A 20,106-nucleotide genomic window follows, 5' to 3' on the forward strand; every position below is an offset into this window, starting at 1 on the left:
ACAGTGTGGCGACCGGAATAATGCTCTAATTGCAGTGTTGTGTAAAATTGCAGCATAACCTGCCAACTTTTATATTCTAAGCCATGAATTATAAAGGCAAGTGTCCCTTGTGTCGTCTTTATCCTCTATATCTAGCTGCGTTGCCATTTTTAGGGAACTATGGACTTGAACCCCAAGGTCCCTCTGTTCATCAACATTCCTTAATGTCTTCCTGTTTATTTTATGTCAAAACCTTATTTGACCTCCCAAATTTATCATCCCACACTTGTTGGGACTAAATTCCATCCACCAATGCTCCACCCAAATTTCCAACTGATCTATATCCTGTTGTAGCTTTAGACAGTCTTCCTTGTTATCTGCAACACCATCTAGTCATCAGAATCAAGTTTACTATCACCGGCATATGTCATGAAATTTGTTGTTATGTGGCAGTTGTACATTGCAATACATAATAAAATAACTATAAATTATAGTAAGTACATATTTAATTTATATTTTAATAAGTAGTGCAAAAAGAGAGGGGAGAAAACTTAAGTACTGTTCATAGATTCGATGTCCATTCAGAAATCAGATGGCAGAGGGGAAGAAGCTGTTGCTGGATTGCTGAGTGTGTACACTCAGGCTTCTGTGCCTCCTCCCTGATAGTAGCAATGAGATGAAGGCATGTCCTGGGTGATGGGGCTCCTTAATGATGGATGCCATTTTTTTTTAGGCATTGCTCGTTGAAGGTATCCTGAATGTTGGGGAGGCTAGCTAGTTCCCATGTGGGAGATGACTGAATTTACAACTTTCTGCAGCTTATATTGGTCCTGTGCAGTGGCCCCTCCATACCAGATAGTGATGCAGGCAGTCAGAATATTCTCCAAGGTACATCTGTAGAAACTTGTGAGTTTCTTTGGTGATGTACCAAATCTCCTCAAACTTCTAATGAAATATAACCACAGTCATGCCTTCTTTGTAACTTACTGCAGACCTTCCAATTGCTTCCCTTATGATCCAAGTCATTAATATATTTTATAAACAGTAAAGATTCCAGTATCCCTGTAGTGTACCATTGGTCAAACTCTCGATCAGAAAAACAGCCTTTCACCACGACTCTGTCTCCTATCAACAAGCTAATTTTGGATCTAAATTAGTAGTTTAAAATGCCTTCAACCCAAAGCATGGACTGTCGATTTCTCTCAATGATGTTGCCTAACCCACTGAGTTCCTCTAGAGTTTTGCTCCTGTCTCCAGATTCCAGCATCTGCAGTCCCTCATGTCTCGCCGTCTTCACCTTTGATTTTGTGTACCAGCTTCCCGTGCAGGCCTCTGTCACATACTTTACTAAAGTCCATAATAATGATGTCGATCTCCCTGCCTTCATCAACTTTCTTAGTTACCGCCTCAAAAGACGTAGTCAAATTTGTTTATCCTGCACAGAGCCGTGCTGTCTATCCCTGATCAGCCCCAAATGTACATAAATGCTATTCCTTAGAATTTTCTTCAATAATTCCCTACCCTGACAGAGGCTCACAGAGCTGAAGTTTCCTGGCTTATCTCTGTTGCCTTCTAAAAATGAACATTAGCTCTCCTCCAGTCTTCTGCTACCAAAGTAGCACCAGGGAGGGGTGACTTATTGTATGCAGCTCCCAAGGGAATTGTTAAGTATTCCTGTTTACAACTGCTATAGCTGAAATCTGCCACCACAGACACTGCAGGAATCAACATTGTTCAAATCACTTAAATAAACTACAAACTTTCAGAACTGACATACTCAGGACTGCAGAGCACCCAGGGACTGAGTGCAACAGATGGAAGCTCAGGGAGCGTCTCTACTGTCTCATGAGTTCCAGGGAGAGCTCCAGGTAAAACAGAAGCATAGAGTACCAAGCCACACGCTACCCCCGCCACCCCCTGCAATTTGCCTGGCTAATGTGCAGTCTCTGGAGGATAAAACTGAAAACCTCAGGGTGAGATTGCAGTATCAGAGGGATATCATGTACTCTGCTTCACAGAGACATTGCTCACCTCCAGCACAGTGGGCCATGAGGTCACCATCCACTGCATGGGCTGGACGGCAGCATCAGGTAAAGGCAGAGGTGATGATGTTTGCTTCATGGGCAATTTATTGTGGTGCACAAACGTGTTGGTTCTACTCTCCTGACCTGGAACATCTGGTAGTCAAGAAACATCCATTCTATCTGCCAAAGGAGTTCTCCTTCATCATCTTGGTACCAGTGTATGTTCCACCCCTAGCAAATGTCAAGCTGGCACTGGAGGAGCTGAACATTATAATCAACAGTCACAAGACAAGGCACTCTGACACCAGTCTGATCATTGTGGGTGATTTCAACCAGGTCAGCTTGAAGAAATCTCTGCAAACTACCACAAACATTTCACCTACAGAACCAGAGGAGTCAATACACTTGAGTACCACCATCAAGAATGCTTACACAAACAAGAGAAAATCTGCAGATGCTGGAAATCCAAGCAACACACATAAAATGCTGGAGGAACTCAGCAGTCCTGATGAAGGGTCTTGGCCCAAAACGTTGACTGTACTCTTTTCCATAGATGCTGCCTGGCCTGCTGAGTTCCTCCAGCATTTTGTGTGTGTTGTCAAGAATGCCTACCATGCTATCCCATGCCCGCATTTTGGCAAGTACAATCACCTGGCTATACCACCACTTCCGGCATTTAGGAAGATTGTGGAGGAAATTTTGCTGCCAAACTGAACTGACTAGGATCTACAAGTGAGGAAATTGAGGATCCAGTTGCACAGGAGGTATTGAGGCGGACGTCTCAGAGATTATTGAGTAGCTTTGAGAAGATGATAGTCTTGAATGCCGAGCTGTCGTCAATGAAGAGCATCCTGATGTATGCATTGTCACTGTCCAGATGTTCAAGTGCTGAGTAGAGAGCCAATGAAATGGCATCAGATTTTGACCTGTTGTGATGGTAGGCAAATGGGAGCAGATCTAAGTCACTCCTCAGACAGGAGTTGATATGCTTCATCACAGAGGCAAATTACCACATTCTTCTTGGGCACTGGTATAATTGAAGCCCACTTGAAGAAGGTGAGTACCTCAGCCTGCCTAAGTGAGAGATTAAAGATATCAGTGAACACTCCAGCTAGTTGAATAGAACAGGTCTTCAGTACTTGGGCAGGTACCCCACCTGGGTGATGCTTTCCATGGGTTCACCCCCCAAAGGGTGCTCTCACATCGGTCTCAGAGACTGAACTCACAGGGTTCTTGGGGGCTGTGGGAGGTCGTAAAGGTTTCTCCGTGTTTTGACAGTCAAAGTGAGCATAAAAGGTATTGAGCTAATCTGGGAGTAAAACTTTGTTGTCATCTTTGTCACTTGGCTTCATTTTGTAAGAGGTGATACCATTCTAGCCCTGCCACAGCTGTCGAGCATCCTTCAGTGCTTCAAGTTTAGTTCACGTGTGAGATGGCTTTCAGAAGGTCGTACCTGGTGCTTTTGCATTTTACTAGATTGCCACAGCACTAAAGTTGAGGACTGCAACAGTATGATCCAAGGAGGTGGAGGAGAATATACATGACCACTTCAAATTGTTGAACTGGAGCATGTTCAAAGATTAATCTGTGGATCTGAATGAAAGAGGGGATTCGCAGTCTGCTGAGCGCTAAATCTGTGCTGATCAAGACTGGCAATCCAGAATTCTACACGAAGTCTAGGTATGACTTACAAAAGGCTATGGCAAGTGTGAAAAGGCAATTCTGTGTGAAATTAGAGTTAAATGATGCACGACAACCATGGCAGTGTTTGTATCCCATTAGTTCCGAACAACAACCTAATTACATAAGTAGCTTTGATGCTCAATTCCCCAGTGAGCTCAATGCCTTTATGCATTCTTTGAAACAGAGGAACACACCGCCTGTGCAAATCCCTGGAGCCTCTGGCGACCCTGTGATCTCTGTCTTAGAGGTGGACATCAGAACATCCTTCAGGAGGGTGAACCCTTGCAAGGCATCAGGCCCAGATGGAGTACCTGGCCAGGTGCTGATCAACTGGCTAGAATGTTAAAAGGCATCTTCAATCTCTCACTGCTGCAGTTTAATGTTTCCACCTGCTTCAAAAGACCAGTAGTCGTAGCAGTGTCAAAGAAGAGCAGGGTGAGCTGCCTTAATGATTGTGAACTAGGAGAACATCTTCCATAATGAAGTGCTTTGAGAGCTCCATCATTCAAGACCTTCACCATCTGGGGAATGCCCTCTTTTCCAACATGAGGGAGGAGATACAGGAGCCTGAAGACCCACACTCAATATTTCAGGAACAGCTTATTCTCCTCCGTCATCAGATTTCCGAACACTCCATAAACTTGTAAACATTACCTTATTCCTTTTTGCACCATGTCTCTAACTGCTGCCGTTAGAGGTTCCCATCTGCTTCAAAAGATGATCAATCATACCAGAAGAGCAGGGAGAGTATCTCCTGATAGCACTCACATCTATTATGATGAAGTGCTTTGAGAAGTTGATCATGGCTAGAATTAACCCCTGCTCCAACAAAGACCTGGAGACACTGCAAATTGCCTACTGCTACAAGAGGTTGACACCAGACACAACCTTACTGACTCTATTCAGCTTTGGAGCAATACATCAGACTGCTATTTATTGATTACAGCAGCGTGTTCAACACCATCATCCCCTCACTACTATTGAATGAGTTTCAGAGCCTGGCCTCTGTACCTCCTGCTACAACTGGATCTTTGACTTCCTTACTGGGAGACCAAAGTCAGTGTGAATCAGTAATAACATCTCCTCCTCTCTGACAACCAACACAGGTGTACCTCAAGGATGCAAACTTGGCCTACTACCTCACACTCTCTACACTCACGACCATGTGTCTAGGCAGAACCCAAGCGCCATCTATAAATTTACTAATGATACCACTGTTGTTGGCAGAATCTCAGAAGGCAATGAGGAGACATACAGGTGTGAGATAGATCAGTTGGTTGAGTGGGGTCACAACAACATCCTGGCACTCAACATCAGTAAGACCAAGGAACTGAGTGTGGACTTCAGGAAGGAGAAATGAGAGAACACACACCAGTTCTCTCTGTAGGGTCAGTGGTGGAAAGGATAAGCAGCTTCAAGTTCCTGGGCGACAAGTTTATTCTACCTTATTCTAGCTCAATACAGTGTGTAATGATTTGATCTGTATGAACAGTAGGCATGACAAGCTTTTCACTGTACATTGGTAAATGAGACAATAATACACCAATACCCATCTCAGAAGATCTATCCAGGGCCTAACACACTGATACAGTCATGAAGAAAGCACACCAGTGGCTCTTCTTCTTTAGGAGTTTGAGGAGATTTTGATGAGATACTAAAGAAGACTTTCAAATTGTTACTGATGTAGAGTGGAAAGCATTCTGAGATACTAAAGAAGACTTTCCAATTGCTGCTGATGTACAGTGGAAAGCATTTTGACTGGTTGAGTCTCTGCCTAGTTTGGAGCCTCCGATACATAGGCTCCATAATGGGTATAACTCTCCGTGATTCCTTTGTCAATTGGTCCCTCTCTGCTAATTGCTCACCTGGCACGTAGCCCTCCAAGTGACAGGAATGCTACACCTGCCCAAACAGCCCTTCCAGCTGAGGCAAGACTTCACCTGTGAATCTGCAGGAGCTGTCTACTGCATCTGGTGCTCTTGATGCAGCCTCCTCTACTTTGAGGAGACAAGGTGTAAATTGGGGGACTGGTTAGTTGAACACCTCTGCTCTATCTACCAAAAGCGTGATTTCCCCATGTCCAACCATTTTAATTCCTATCCCCATTTACCTTCCAACATGTTCGTCCATGGCCTCCGCTTTTGCCACAGTGTGGAAGCTCTCTGTGTGGGGAGCAACACCTCATATTCTGTGTAGGTGGCCTCCAACCTGATGGCATGAACATAGATTTCTCCTTCCAGTAATTTTCTTTTTCCTTTTCCCTTTCCCTCTTCTTCTGTTACCCACTCTGGCCTTTTAACTTTTCTCCTCACCTGCCTCTCACCTCCCCCAGTTCACTTCCCTCTCCTATCAGATTCCTTCCTCTCCAGCCCTTTACCTGTACTACCCACCTGGCTTCACCTATCACCTTCTAGCTAATCCACCTTCCCATCCCCCACTCTTTTATTCTGGCATCTTGCCCTTTCCATTCCAGTCCTGAAGAAGGGTCTCAGTCCAAAACATCGACTGTTTATTCATTTGCATAGATGCTGCCTGATTGCCGAGTTCCTCCAGCATTTTGTGTGCATTGCTCTGGATTTCCAGCATCTGCAGAATCTCTTGTGTGTATCACCTCCCTTGCTCCCCATAGCACTGTCTCAAGCCTACCACTGAGCAACAGCTTTACAGCGCTGCTCTTGGCTGGAGAAAAAATAAATTCAAAACTACTCATGGAAGCCAGGAATATATGTGTTCCTACGATTGCGTCAGTTGTATATTTTACCTTAGGGAAATTAACGACTAAGCAAAGGACTCAGAGTATCTGATTAATGTGGCTGCTGAATCTGCTCAGAAATAGCTTTCAGGTATTTACTGGAAGAACAAACGAGAGAAAATCTGCATATGCTGGAAATCCAAGCAACGCACACAAAATGCTGGAGGAACTCAGCAGGCCAGGCAGCATCTAAGGAAAAGAGTTCAGTTGATGTTTCTGACCGAGACCCTTCATTCACGCATGCTATGAAACTTCAAAGCTCAAAGAACCATTGTAGGATGAGCAGTAGCTGGCTTGCTCCAGGTAGAGAGCTGACAGGAGAGTGATGGAAGCAAAGAATTTTCACAGGCTTTGGTTTCGAATCTGACTTAATATTGTAGGGAAATTAAGTGCCCAGATGACTGTGAATGCATGTTTTGGTTCTGTTAAGGATCATCAGCATACCTAATTTTCTGTAATTTTTCCTAATACATTAATATTATGGGGTTTGTTTTAGTAGTAAAGGTTTTATTTCCAGTCAAGAAGGCACTGATCTGTGGTCTCTGTCAAGGTCGTGGTAAAGACTTCGTTGGTTTTTAGATTTTGGGGACAGAGAAGAGTGTTGGGTGTCAGGTTAGGGTTTAGAGACAATGATATGGTAGAGTTAGAGGTCAGGCCAAAGTTTAGGCCTCTGCTCCACTTTCGAAGGCCAATGAAGGAACATGCGACGAAGAACAACCATAGCCAGATGTTAGGCCAGTAAGGATGAGGCTAGTGTTGCCCTCACCCCAGGTCGTCAAGTCACCCCCAGATCGGTAGGCACGAGGGCCAGTGAACCCCAGATCAGCGAGTCGAGAATTCGAGGTCAGGGCCATGTCATCTGTGAGTCCTGGGGCCGATACTAAAGATCGAAGACAAAAAATGGCGAGTCTAGGAGTCTCTGGCAGATGTCCTAGGTCTGTGAGTCCACTGGGGAATTCAGAGGTGTGATATCTGCCAGTCCTCAATTTTACTGGAGCTGTCTATCTTGGGGTTGGAGGACTGTCTGTGTACGAGTGGGTGGGAGGGAGGAAGAGGTCATGTTTTGCTACTGTTATTTTGCTGCTGTTGTTCTGTTGTTGTTGCTTGTGTTGTTCTGCTGAACATTGTAGGACTGCTATGTTGGTGCCACTTGCAGGCTGCCCCCAGCATATTCTTAGGTTGTGTTGGTTGTTAACGCATCTCACTGTATGTTTCAATGTACACGTGATAGATGAATCTGAATGGAATTTATTGCCAATGCTGTACAGATGAGAAATTCTCTTGCATTGTACAATGTTTTTGTAATGTGCATTTTGATGTCATTTGCAGCTAGATAGGTTTTAACTCAACAGCTGAAACCTGCACTGGTGTTTCTTAACGAAGGTTTGGCCTTAGTTATTTTGCTGTTGTAGGGAATGAGTCGTCCATCATCGTGTAGCCTTGTCTTTGTTCAAGTATCTTCTTTACCTTCCCCCAAATCTTACTCCAGGCTCATGAGTGAATCAGATGTTAGAATGTTGGGATTTCTGAACTATCAGATGCTGGATTTTCCAAGTTTTAAATGTCTCAGAAGGAATTAGAAGAGAGAGAGAAGTGGGGATGCTGGAGGAATGGGTGCAGTCTTACAGGACAGTCAGTGTGGGACCCTGGGTGTAATAGATCCAAAAGGTAAGGTAAGGGTAAATTCAGCCCCAGTTGGAGTGTGTTGTGTCCAATTTCAGTGTCCTGCTTCAGGAAGGATTCACTGGGGATAGGGAAGATATTTAATGGAATGGTTAAAAGGATGAAGGTTTGCAATTATATGAACAGACTAGATCAATTAGGATTGATTTTCGTAAAGTAGAGGAGGTAACAGGCAGAGTTCTGTGAAAATGGTGCTGGCAAGACACTTTGACGCTTTGCAGGCAGCAAACAAAACTGCTGACAATTCTACTAAATATACTTTATCGAGTCTATCATCACTGCAATCCACAGCCTGTAATTTACCGCTGGGAGGCGTGCTTTTGAACTGTCTGTCCCTGGCGTTTTTGTGTGCAGCCCTCTGTCTGGGCTTGTCTGGACACTTGGCTCATTGACTAACTCCGCTAACAGCCCCGTGGCTCAGCAGTGAGGAGCAATATACATCAAGGGTTGGTATGATTTGGGGTTCAACCAAACAGGAAAGTTGGGATGTAGTGATTGTAGTGAATGCTGTGTAAATACTGCCCCATGTAAAGTTACTGTTCGCCAGAAAATTAACAGAGCGTACAGCAGCGTAAAATTACAGAAGAAATACATTTGCCAGATTTTCAACTTTAACGTTTACAGACAAAAAGAAGAAAATTAGAAGAGCCTATTAGAGTTAAACCAGTCTAAATGTGCACATAAATGTTGGAGCTTATTTCTGCAGTAGTCGGTTGTACCACTTTATTCATGCACTGGACCCATGGTCTGCGTGAGGCACCCGCCACAGTCCAAATTTCCCTTGAAGACCGTCACAAATGAAACCGTCTCTGTCAGGAGTATTGGCCCTTCCTCCTTGCAGCTATGCATCTGCGCAAGTTACTTCTTACAACTGGGACTCTCCTTCGAGCAGCATTCTGCTTCCCTTGTGCTCCACTCTGCAGCTCCTGCCCAAAAAGGACACCAAAGCACACTACTGTCCATCAGGAATCTTTCCCACGCAGCATTCTTCGATATTCTACTGGGCAGAAAGCTATGACAAATCCCAAGACAACCCCAATTGGCTGACACCACATTCCTAAGTTGGACAACATTGCTCCTTATCTTTAGCCGAAACCAAAACACACTTTCTAGCAGGGCACGCTGCTTTTACAGAAAGCTACTAAAATAAAAATTCCTACAACATAGCCTTAGATATCTTTCCCAGGGTATTACATTCTCCCCCCACCAAAATAGCCATGTCCTCATGACTTTGGAACTTATTAAACAATTATTAATAACACAGTATTCAAATGAAATTCCTGATTTCGGGACCCTCAATCCATTTCTAAATGGAAGTAACATATTTTACACGTGGTATCCTGAAATGTTCGCTGAACTAGACTTGGGGCCAAACTGAAGCGGTGGGGCAGATAACAAACTAAAGTTGCCTAAATTTGAGAATTTGTAGCGATGTTCTATATCTTGTCGAGAGGGTGAGCTTGTCTGAATAACACCCCAACAGCTCATAGAAAACCAGCTGAGGCCAAATGGCTTCCTCCTGTGCTGTAATGTCCTATGATTCAAACACCTTTCTCTCTTAGCAATTACAGTTCAAAGTCCATCATTACTCAAATTGCTTTTCTATTTGCTGCAGCTATTGTTTCAATATTCTTACTGGGAGCCGAGTTTGCAGATGGGTGCATGTTTTCTTCATGTTGAGTTGTAAACTTTGAAATATTACCATGGCTTTTCCTAGTTAAAAGTCTGCAAACAAAAGTTGCTTTGTTTCTGTGCTTTCTTCTTAGTCGAAACAAAGATCTGAAACCTATTAACTTCTAAGAGAGCGTGTCAATCCATCTCACTTGTGGTAATGTTACAAACACAATAGTGCCTTCCTGTCACTGCAAGTATTTTCATTTCTCCCCTATTAAATGTCTCCAGCAGTTACAGTCAGCAACGTACTTGTACAAGATAAACATGAAAGTAAGAGCCAGAAAGCTGAGCCACCCTTTTGTTTGCACCCCGACCCTTCCTCTTGGAATATCCCTTCTCAAGCAATGGGAACTCACAAATGCCGCCTTTGCATCATTTTGACACTAGCTTTGCCCTGGCTGTTTCAGGAAATCAACTGCAAAGCCTTCAAGGAACAATTTAAACATTCCCCAACAGCTCAGAGTAACCTGCTGACTGTGAGGGACCAAGTTAGATGCCTGCTCTGTGCTGATGTGGCTGACCTTTAATGGGGTCTGGGCAAATGCGCTATAATTATCCTTCGTTCCTCCATCTAAAAGGTGAGAAATTGGGCCGGGCTTTTCTTTCCCCTGCCATAGGAGTAGGTGTAAAAGTACATTGGGTGACACTTGGACCTGAGTTTAATGTTTTTATGGTTGGATGCCTGCATGTTATTCCCTACCTGGGGCCCATGGACCCCTTGCTTAATGGTATTGGACCATGGCGTAAAAAAGGTTAGGAACCCCTTTTCTAGAAGGAGGTCAATGGAGCATTACCACCCAGTGGCTTACCAAATTCTGGAGCAAAAAGTTGTTTTCTTTTCACTTAATCAGTTCTTTCATTTGTTTTGCAAATATATGTGAGTTTTTTTTTAAAAAGATTTGAAGATGTGGCAGAAGTAATAAATATTGGCTGATGCTATCCAGAAAGTACGGCAATTGGGGTTTGAAGTGGTGAATAATTGATACATAGGCTTCCATTGGATTTTGTGATCCTCTCAATCACAGCCTTGAAAGTACTTTACTGCTGTATATTCTTTTTATGAAGAGTTGTCAGCTTGGCAACAAAAGAATCAGACAGGTAATATAATCCCATACGGTTCATCGATTTCACTCCAATGTTTTTGGAGCCTTTACCACATTACCTATAGCATAACTGCAACACAAGAAGTAATGTTTCTTTGAAAAATTCTGGTTTTATTTCACTCGTACATAGTGAAGTGCCAATAAGAATCAAAAATTCAATCATAGATGAGGCAGGTCATTTTCCTCAAGCCACCATTCTCCGCAGTATTTTCAAGAATTTTACTTGCCCCACCATTTACATGCTGATAGTATTCTATTTTTATGTAAATCACCAGTAGGTTGTTCGTTCAAGTATGAATACTCTTCTGTCTTAACTCACTGCCCTGATAGGCAGAGGCTTGTGGATATTTCCTTGATCACATCAATGAATCAAATTACGCCTAGTTTCAAAACAGTTTTACCCTCTACTTCTTTTTCCAGAGTAAATCCTATTGAGAAATTAATAGTAAAAAAAAAATTGCCTCTCAGTCAAGGTGAGTTTGTGACCTAGTCAATTTGATGGCTGATAACTCATATTTTTAAGCCATTTGGTGCTTTGGTTTAATTTGGTAATTAGTCATTTCATCTAATTCTGTTATAATTATTTGGTTATTTAATAAAATATGATTTTTTTTTTCAAGTTTCCTGTAATTAACCTAGTAAGAATCAGATGAGCAGTTTCCTTTTTAAAATTGCGGAGTCATTACTTGTCATTCCCCTTGTTTGCAGAAAGAGGATTCAAAAGCTGGTTGTTGGCTTTTATCGTCTGCCTGTCTCCTGCTACCTAATTAGCAGATGTGAAGGGATAGACTGAAAAGCAGAATCTTTTTACCAGTCTCATCCATCTAAAAAAAACACAAATTTGTGTGTAGGCTTGCAGTTTCTTTTAGCATAACTATGTGTGAAATGCTTTGGACATTCTTACTGAAACTGTATAAATGCTTAATTCTGTAATGAACACTTTTGACTCTTTTACTCCAGATTAAATGAGCATGGCATGTTCTGTCCTCTGTTGTATGATCTGAACTAAAACAAACATCAAAATAAACAAATTAATTTCTGTGGTTCTTTCTTTCACTTTTGTTTTGGATATACTTCCAGACAATATATTTCTAGTCAGATGTGGCTTTCTTATTGGAAACTGCATGATTATTTTTGGAATTGTAGCAAGGAAGTAATGAATGCAATATTGTTTCAAATAAAACAGGAGAATGTTGCAGCTGAAACAGTACCTGATACGTTACCTGCCAGTACACTTCAGCAGCCAGAACTGCACTTCCAGGACAATTCAGGTATGAGCATTTGAAATTGTTTCAGTGCTTTGGTACAATGAAGCTTATTTGGATGTTGCTTAATTTTATTGATGCCCCACCCACTATGAATCAATAACCTTAGCTTTCTTCCAAGGGGGTCACTGGAGGAAACAATGCATATAGTGAAAGAGTTTAGAAGAATCTGAAAGATACAAGATTCCAAGGGGAAATGACAGGATAGAATATTGAGGTGTTTCCTCTGATAGGAATGTCTTGAGTAAGGGAACATAGTCGCAAGATAAGGGGGCTGTTCAGTTAGAGCTGAGTTGCTGAGCAATTTCTTCTAGCAGAGGATGGTGAATCTTTGGAATTCTCTAACCTAGAAGCTGTGAAAGCATTTTGATGTTGGAGATATAGAGGTCTGTTGGGAACTCTTCATAGAATAGGAATTGAGGCCTGGGGCAGGTCTTGCCTGCTGGGGGGGATCAGAATCTGAATCAGGTTTAATATCACCGGCATGTCATGAAATTTGTGTTTTTTGTGGCAGCAGTACAATCCAATACATAATGGTAGAAAAAGAAGTCTATTACAGTAAGTACGTACAGTATATATGAAATAGTGCAATTAAATAGTGCAAATATAGAAATAAAAAAGTAGTGAGGTAGTGTTCACGAGTTCAATGTTTACTGAGAAACTGGACGGCAGAAGGGAAGGCGCTATTCCTGAATCACTGAGTATATGCCTTCAGACTTCTGTACCTCCTTTTTGATGGCAGCAATGAGAAGAGAGCATGTCCTGGGTGATGGGTGTCCTTTATGATGGATGCTACCTTTTTGAGGCATTTCTCCTTGAAGATATCCTGGATACTACAGAGACTATTATCCATGATAGAGCTAAGTTTACAACTCTCTGCAGCTTATTTCCCCCCTGTGCAGTAGCCTTCCCATACCAGACGGTGATGCAGCAGGTTAGAATGCTTTTCACGGTACATCTGTAGAAAGTTGTGAGTGTTTTTGGTGAAATAGCTAATCTCCTCAAGTTCCTCATGAAAATACAGGGTTGAATGACCAAGTGGCCTATTCCTATCTATTTTTGTTCTTGCATAAAAGAGTGGTGGTGTGAGATGATTGGAAGGCTAAGTCTAAGTTATTTTGTCCATGCAAAGCAATGACAAGTTCCAAAATTTCAACTTTAATGAACAGGAGAATGAACACAAAGGAGTTATGATCATGCATGGAAGTGGTTTTATGTGTGTTTGTACCATATTTTTTGGAATAACAAATGTTGCAATGGACATTAGTTTGAACATTTTGTAGTGCAAGCATTTTGGCACACGACTCTGTCTGAACCATGTTCCTAATCGGAAAAACTCCATTTTCAGATATTCACAAAATTCAAATTTTAATACTCAATGAGAGAGAGGTAGTTTCAAAAATTAGTTGTGTTTCTTCCCCCCCCCCCAAAAAAAGCACAGATGCAATTAAAAATTTCATCATCTCCACTTACCCACATTTTTTATTAAATACAATAGATTTGGGTATTTAGCATTGGAACAACTGGTTTTGTGGCTTTTGTTTTTCACAATGAGACTTTGGAATGAAATAGCCTGCCACAAATTTTGCAGATCGGAGAGAACTGAGCAAATGGTTATGATTTTCAGATGCTAAATTATAAGACCTATTTTGAGTTATACAGTTATTTCTCAACCTAGAACTGATAAACATATAATTTTGTGAACTAGTTCTGAGCAAACGTGTATAAAAAATAAAGTCTGTCTTAAGAGAGTCAACAAACTTAATGAAGAATCTCACAGCAATGTTTAGCTCAATATTTTGTGCTACCAGTTCTAATCAATATTATTGATCCACATCGACAGAATAAAAATCCATGAATAATCTGATTTAATTTCAGTTAATTCAGTTGAATCTAAGCAGTTTTATTTTTTTTTAAATGGAGAGAGAAGGTTGATTTTATGTCTGTAACTTTGAAAGTGGTAGTTCAAATTGGGATTCCTTTCACCTTTATAAATGCCATTAACTATAATATATAAGCATCCGTCAGTCTCATGAGACCATGGATTTGTGCCTTGGAAGGTTTCCAGGGCGCAGGCCTGGGCAAGGTTGTATGGAAGACCGGCAGTTGCCCAGGCTGCAAGTCTCTCCTCTCCACGCCACCAATGTTGTCCAAGGGAAGGACACTAGGGCCGATACAGCTTGGCATCAGTGTCGTCGCAGAGCAATGTGTGGTTAAGTGCCTTGCTCAAGGACAGAACACGCTGCCTCAGCTGAGGCTTGAACTAGCAACCTTCAGATCACTAGACCAATGCCTTAACCACTTGGCCACGCACCAACACACACATTATTAATGAGGACAAGCTATTCGATATACTTGCGCATTATATGGGTGGGGTGGGGGAACAGTACTTAGAGAAAGCCCACTAATGCTAACTCTACACATAGAACATCCAAGATCAGGACTGGACCTGTGAAGTCACAATTTGATCTGTCTTGTTGGAAATGTATTGGATTTGAACTTCGTTATAGATAACCCCAGACTTTATCCAAAACCAACCCCCATAATCACAAATATGCCCTGCATTCATGACTATGCTGAGGAGACACTTGCATTCCTCCCCATCTCCACAGCACCCAATCCTTGTCTTTTTTCCCTCCCTCATTCTTTTTCCAATTATAAGACATCAAAGTCATTTGATTAAGATCAACCATGAATGCTAGGGTTAGAGTCCTGGAATGTTGTTAAACTTGCTGAGTTTAGAATTGGGATGATCTCATACATTGGTATTTCCCTACATATTTCAGCCCATTTTCTCCTCTGTCCTTGCTAGGATACTTGTCCACAGATAGTGTGTGCTTTTGACAGCCTTCTCACAGGGAGCCTGGCTGAAGCATTTCATCTGCTGTCTGTTCAAAGTGGATCCTATAAGCATTAGGACTCTCACACAAGTGCTTGCATGTGAGCATCACAAGTGGTTTATTACCCTGATTTATTTCCTTATAGCAGTATTATAACCTTAACCACACAACTCGTGTGTTAACCCATCATCTGTCAGATTGGATGATTGTTGAGATGGGAAAGCAAGATTTTGCTTGATTTGTAAAATAAGGAAGGCCATGTTAATCTTGTGTTAAGTAAGACAGTAAAGTTGAAAATCTGTATGTGTTTTTTTTCTTATAAATTATCTTTCCAAAATATGGAAAATCATTTGACTTGTAGCTGATTAATTTATGACAGTGATTTGCATGGGTCTGTGAAATTTTAAACATTGTGATAATTGTTAAGACCTGTTAGTTCGATTTGTGTACCAACAGCGTTATGATTTGTTATGGACGAGAAAAGGTCTGACAACCATTTAAAAGAATTACACTTGGGCAACTTTGTTTTACACTAATTATTATTACTGTGTAAAATCATTTACCACAGTTTCATTCATCTTTCTATACAACACTAGGAGGCATCCTATCATAAGCAATTGGACTGATGTAAGGTTTGCGAGAAGCTAAATGAATCCCCATGAATCGTAATTTTTATCAATGGCAGATCTTATCGTGCTGCATGAAAGCCACAATACAAAGATAGGAATTGCCTGTGGTCTACTAAATTATGGTAGATCAAGTAGATTGGGACAAACTATTATAACATTTACATTTATTTTGCAGATTTAAGTCAAAACAAAAATGTAGATTCCAAACAAATACCAGAAGAATGCCAAACTACTGAAGATGTGTTCAGCTTATCTAAAGCAGGCAAGTACTGAGAGAAGGATGCGACAGTTAACGACTCATAAGAAAAAATATGAAAAGTAATCTTTACCTGTTCCCCACATCCTCAATCTTACCAACACGAAGACGCCATGGAATTTCCGCAAGTTAGTATACATGGTGATTTACCACTTCATGTCCCATTGGCTAGATGTTCCACTCTGTTACCTTCACATTTGGTGGAGGAAAGTTGAGTGAGGGTGTCTTCAGAAGTTCTGTGGAAGGCAGGAAGAGAAAACTTAGTTTTTGACAAAAATGACCCCAAGCAAGTTACAAATAATTCCATTTTTGAGACATCCCTGATCATATTTCTTTGTGCTGCATTTGTACTCCTATCAGGAATCTGGCATGATCCTTACTCCAGTGTAAAGGAACAATTGATATAATCTGTGCTCGTATGAGCAGCGGAAAACAACATAAGAGATAACCAGCAAAGATTTAAAAGCACTTGCTGAATTTAATATTCTTACTCGGATAAATTCATTTAATTACCTAACAGATCATTTAAATTTTGAGCAAAAATTTGTAAAACCTTCCAATGTAAGCATAACGCTTGATACTTCTATAGCACAACCAAAAAATAAAATATCTCGTGCCTTTAGGACAGTGACACCAACTTGTAGATAATTACATGTTCTACGCTCTGTCCACCAGAGAAAGCAGGATCCCCCAGTGGCCACAATTTTAATTCCACGTCCCATTCCCATTCTGATATGTCTATCCACGGCCGCCTCTACTGTAAAGAAGAAACCACACTCGCGTTGGAGGAACAACACCTTATATTCCGTCTGGGTAGCCTCCAACCTGATGGGATGAACATTGACTTCTCAAACTTCCGCTGATGCCCCACCTTCCCCTTGAACCCCATCCATTATTTATTTATATATACACATTCTTTTTCTCTCTCTCCTTTTTCTCCCTCTTTCCCTCTCACTATACCCCTTGCCCATCCTCTGGGCTTTCCCCCCCTCCCCCTTTTCTTTCTCCCTAGGCCTCCTGTCCCATGATCTTCTTATATAAGAAGATCCCACAGATTATATCCCTTTTGCTGATTTACTGTCCAGCTCTTGGCTCCATCCCTCCCCCTCCTGTCTTCTCCTATCATTTTGGATCTCCCCCTCCCCTTCCCATTTTCAAATCTCTTACCAGCTCTTCTTTTAGTTGGTCCTGACGAAGGGTCTCAGCCCGAAACGTCGACTGTACCTCTTCCTAGAGAGACTGCCTGGCCTGCTGCGTTCATCAGCAACTTTTATGTGTGTTGCATTCTATTTAACTGCCTGGCCTAGTTCCTCTCCTGGATAAGCCTTCAGATCAAATTGATGTGCTTGCAACACTGTGTGTCCAACAGAGTGATCAGCAGCGCTGGGGCTGCACAGGGGACTGAGGAGACTGAGGTCCTTTAACATCTGCCGGACAATGCTGAGGATGTTCTACGAGTCTGTGGTGGCCAGCGCGATCATGTTTGCTGTTGTGTGCTGGGGCAGCAGGCTGAGGGTAGCAGACACCAACAGAATCAACAAACTCATTCGTAAGGCCAGTGATGTTGTGGGGATGGAACTGGACTCTCTGACGGTGGTGTGTGAAAAGAGGATACTGTCCAAGTTGCATGCCATCTTGGACAATGTCTCCCATCCACTACATAATGTACTGGTTGGGCACAGGAGTACATTCAGCCAGAGGCTCATTCCACTGAGATGCAACACAGAGCGTCATGGGAAGTCATTCCTGCCTGTGGCCATCAAACTTTACAACTCCTCCCTTGGAGGGTCAGACACCCTGAGCCAATAGGCTGGTCCTGGACTTATCTCCTGGCATAATTTACATATTACTATTTAATTATTTATGGTGCAACTGTAACGAAAACCAATTTCCCCCAGGATCAATAAAGTATGACTATGACTACTGAAAACAAGAGGAGGTTAAAAGTAAGAAAGTGAAGAACATTTGGTCTCCTCCTACACCTGATTGCTTAAGTGTTCTCTACTACTCAATAAGAGCATGAAAGATCAGATTCTTGCCTATCATATCCATATTTTTTGGTTCCTTTGCTCTTCGTAAGTCAACCACCTCATCTACTTTCACATAGTTGTTCTCCTTATCTTGTGAACACAGATGTCCCCCAACCATTTCCCCCCACCCCGCCCCCAGTTCCAGGTTTTCCATCCTGAAGAGCTACGTTTTGAATCTTCCCTGTTAGAACAACTCAGAATCGATTATGTCTTGATAAAATCACAGCTCATTCTTCGAAACTCCACTGAATCCTGCTCAACCTCTCTTTAGTAGACAGCCCTGTTATCCCAGAAATAAATCGAATAAGTTTTCCTCCTCTGCATTTATACTGCTTAGGAGTAGAGATCTTAAAAGCATGCTACTCCAGTTCTGGTCTCAACCAAGCCACATACAATTATAGCTACACATCCTGGCTAGAATTTTCATCAAGTGGCACATTGTTTTACTGAATCAATGATGGAAGTGCATATGCTCTCCAGAACATTTCCTCCATCACCAACTTTTCATTGCAGTGGCAAAATGTCCTTTGTGGAAATGAGGTCCAGCCTTGTGCCTTGTAAAATAGCCCAGTTTCTGCCCTATTCTATTTACTCATTTGAAAATCCATATTTCCACATTCACTGGTTCCCTCGCATCTTTCCAGTTCTTCCCATCCTGGAATAGTTCCATTGGATTTGTTGAAGTTTCCAATTTATATTTTTTCAAATACCCTGTTATTACATCCAAAGTTCAAAGTACATTTATTATCAAAGTATGTATAATTGATACAATCTTGAGATTTGTTATCTTACAGGCAACTACAAAGCAAAGAAACCCATTTTTTAAAAGAATAAACAATAAAAGTGAGCAAATAGCATTCAGAATTGAAGTTCTCAAAATTGAGTCTGCACTTTGATAGTTGCAGGCCGCAGCCTCAGTTCGGTGCAGAGATAAGTAAACCTCACGGAGAGTGAGCTGAAGTTCAGTGCACAGTCGAGTAAAACTCACGGAGCAGTGACTGAATTGATCCATCCCTCGCCTCTAGCCTGGATACCCTGACCTTTTTCAATATAGCCCAGAGCTTAAATTGATCAAACCTCAGGTCTTTCCTTGCTCTCAGGCCCAGGTCTGGGCACCGACGTCTAGGTTCTGCATCGCCTCAGCTCTTCGGAATCAAATTGCCTCCAAGTCCACAGCAGCTCTCCGGCCCAGACCCCACTGCCTCAATTCAATCCGAGCACACCATGGCACAGCTGTTCTGCACCTTCCAGACTTCAGTTTCCACCGCAAAAATGGCAGGTTCAAAAGCTCATCCCCGACAGGGAAGCTTGCAGTGAGAGTTCAGCAGAAAAAGTGTGACTGATAAATTATTTAGTTGTTTTCTTTCTTTTATTTGCCACCAGCAAGTAGTCGCTAACCTTCACCAGCACCAACTTAAACTGGAATTTTGGTATACCAGAGTTTTGTCTTCAGCTGATATAAGGCCGACTGGATAATTGTTTCCTATATTGTCCATTTATCATTAATAATGTTTCAAACTTCAGGGATTGTTTCAAAATCTGGAAGATTGTCACTGATATGTTGACTATAGTAACAGCCGCTTTTTTTTTAAGAACAATGAGAATACAGGCTATTGTGGCTCCACTGCCTAGTTGGAAGATGGGATGTTATTCCTCAAACTTAAATTGAACTTCATTTGAAACCAGCATATTTGGCCAAACATTTGTCTTTGGCTGTCTCTATATAGCTGATGACTGACAGTTCCCAGTGGAGTGCCCAGCTTTCAAACAACTCAATGCAGCTCATCAGTTAGTTCACATTCCAAATATGGAGATAGTTCCAGGGACCTGGATATTAAGAAGCACAACTTGGGCATGGAAAATGCATAACAAAGATTAACTAAATGATATTGGGAACGTAATTTTATAACTGGGATAAACTCAAAAAGCTGAATTATTACCTTTGGTGCTGCACTATTCTATGATTTGAAGAAAGGCACAGGAATGAGAATCAAAAAGCTTTAGTATGCAGCAGAATATTGTTTTAAATAATAGGAGGGCATTAAAAGATTAAGTCCTCCATTGCTAGCAGATTTGCAGTGGAGACTTGGCCTGTGGACTGCTTATTGCTGATTCTACAAATGCTTTCAGTTTCTATTATTTTCATCCACTGCCTTTGCTGATTCAATACATTGAATATACGGATAGT

The 20,106-nt window shown here is 41.8% G+C and overlaps 1 protein-coding gene across 3 annotated transcripts in view; it reads left to right on the top strand.

Moving 5' to 3' along the window:
• The window catches only part of reps2 (RALBP1 associated Eps domain containing 2), a 240,108-nt gene that overhangs the window by 176,480 nt on the left and 43,522 nt on the right, over positions 1 to 20,106 (top strand). For all 3 annotated transcript variants that reach the window (XM_063051049.1, XM_063051048.1, XM_063051050.1), the window contains 2 exons: positions 12,085 to 12,169; positions 15,808 to 15,894. In XM_063051049.1, coding sequence (XP_062907119.1) covers positions 12,085 to 12,169; positions 15,808 to 15,894 — 172 coding nt within the window. The remainder of the gene's footprint in view (positions 1 to 12,084; positions 12,170 to 15,807; positions 15,895 to 20,106) is intronic.

Source organism: Mobula hypostoma, chromosome 6 (assembly GCF_963921235.1).
Source record: "Mobula hypostoma chromosome 6, sMobHyp1.1, whole genome shotgun sequence".
Classification (NCBI taxonomy): domain Eukaryota; kingdom Metazoa; phylum Chordata; class Chondrichthyes; order Myliobatiformes; family Myliobatidae; genus Mobula; species Mobula hypostoma.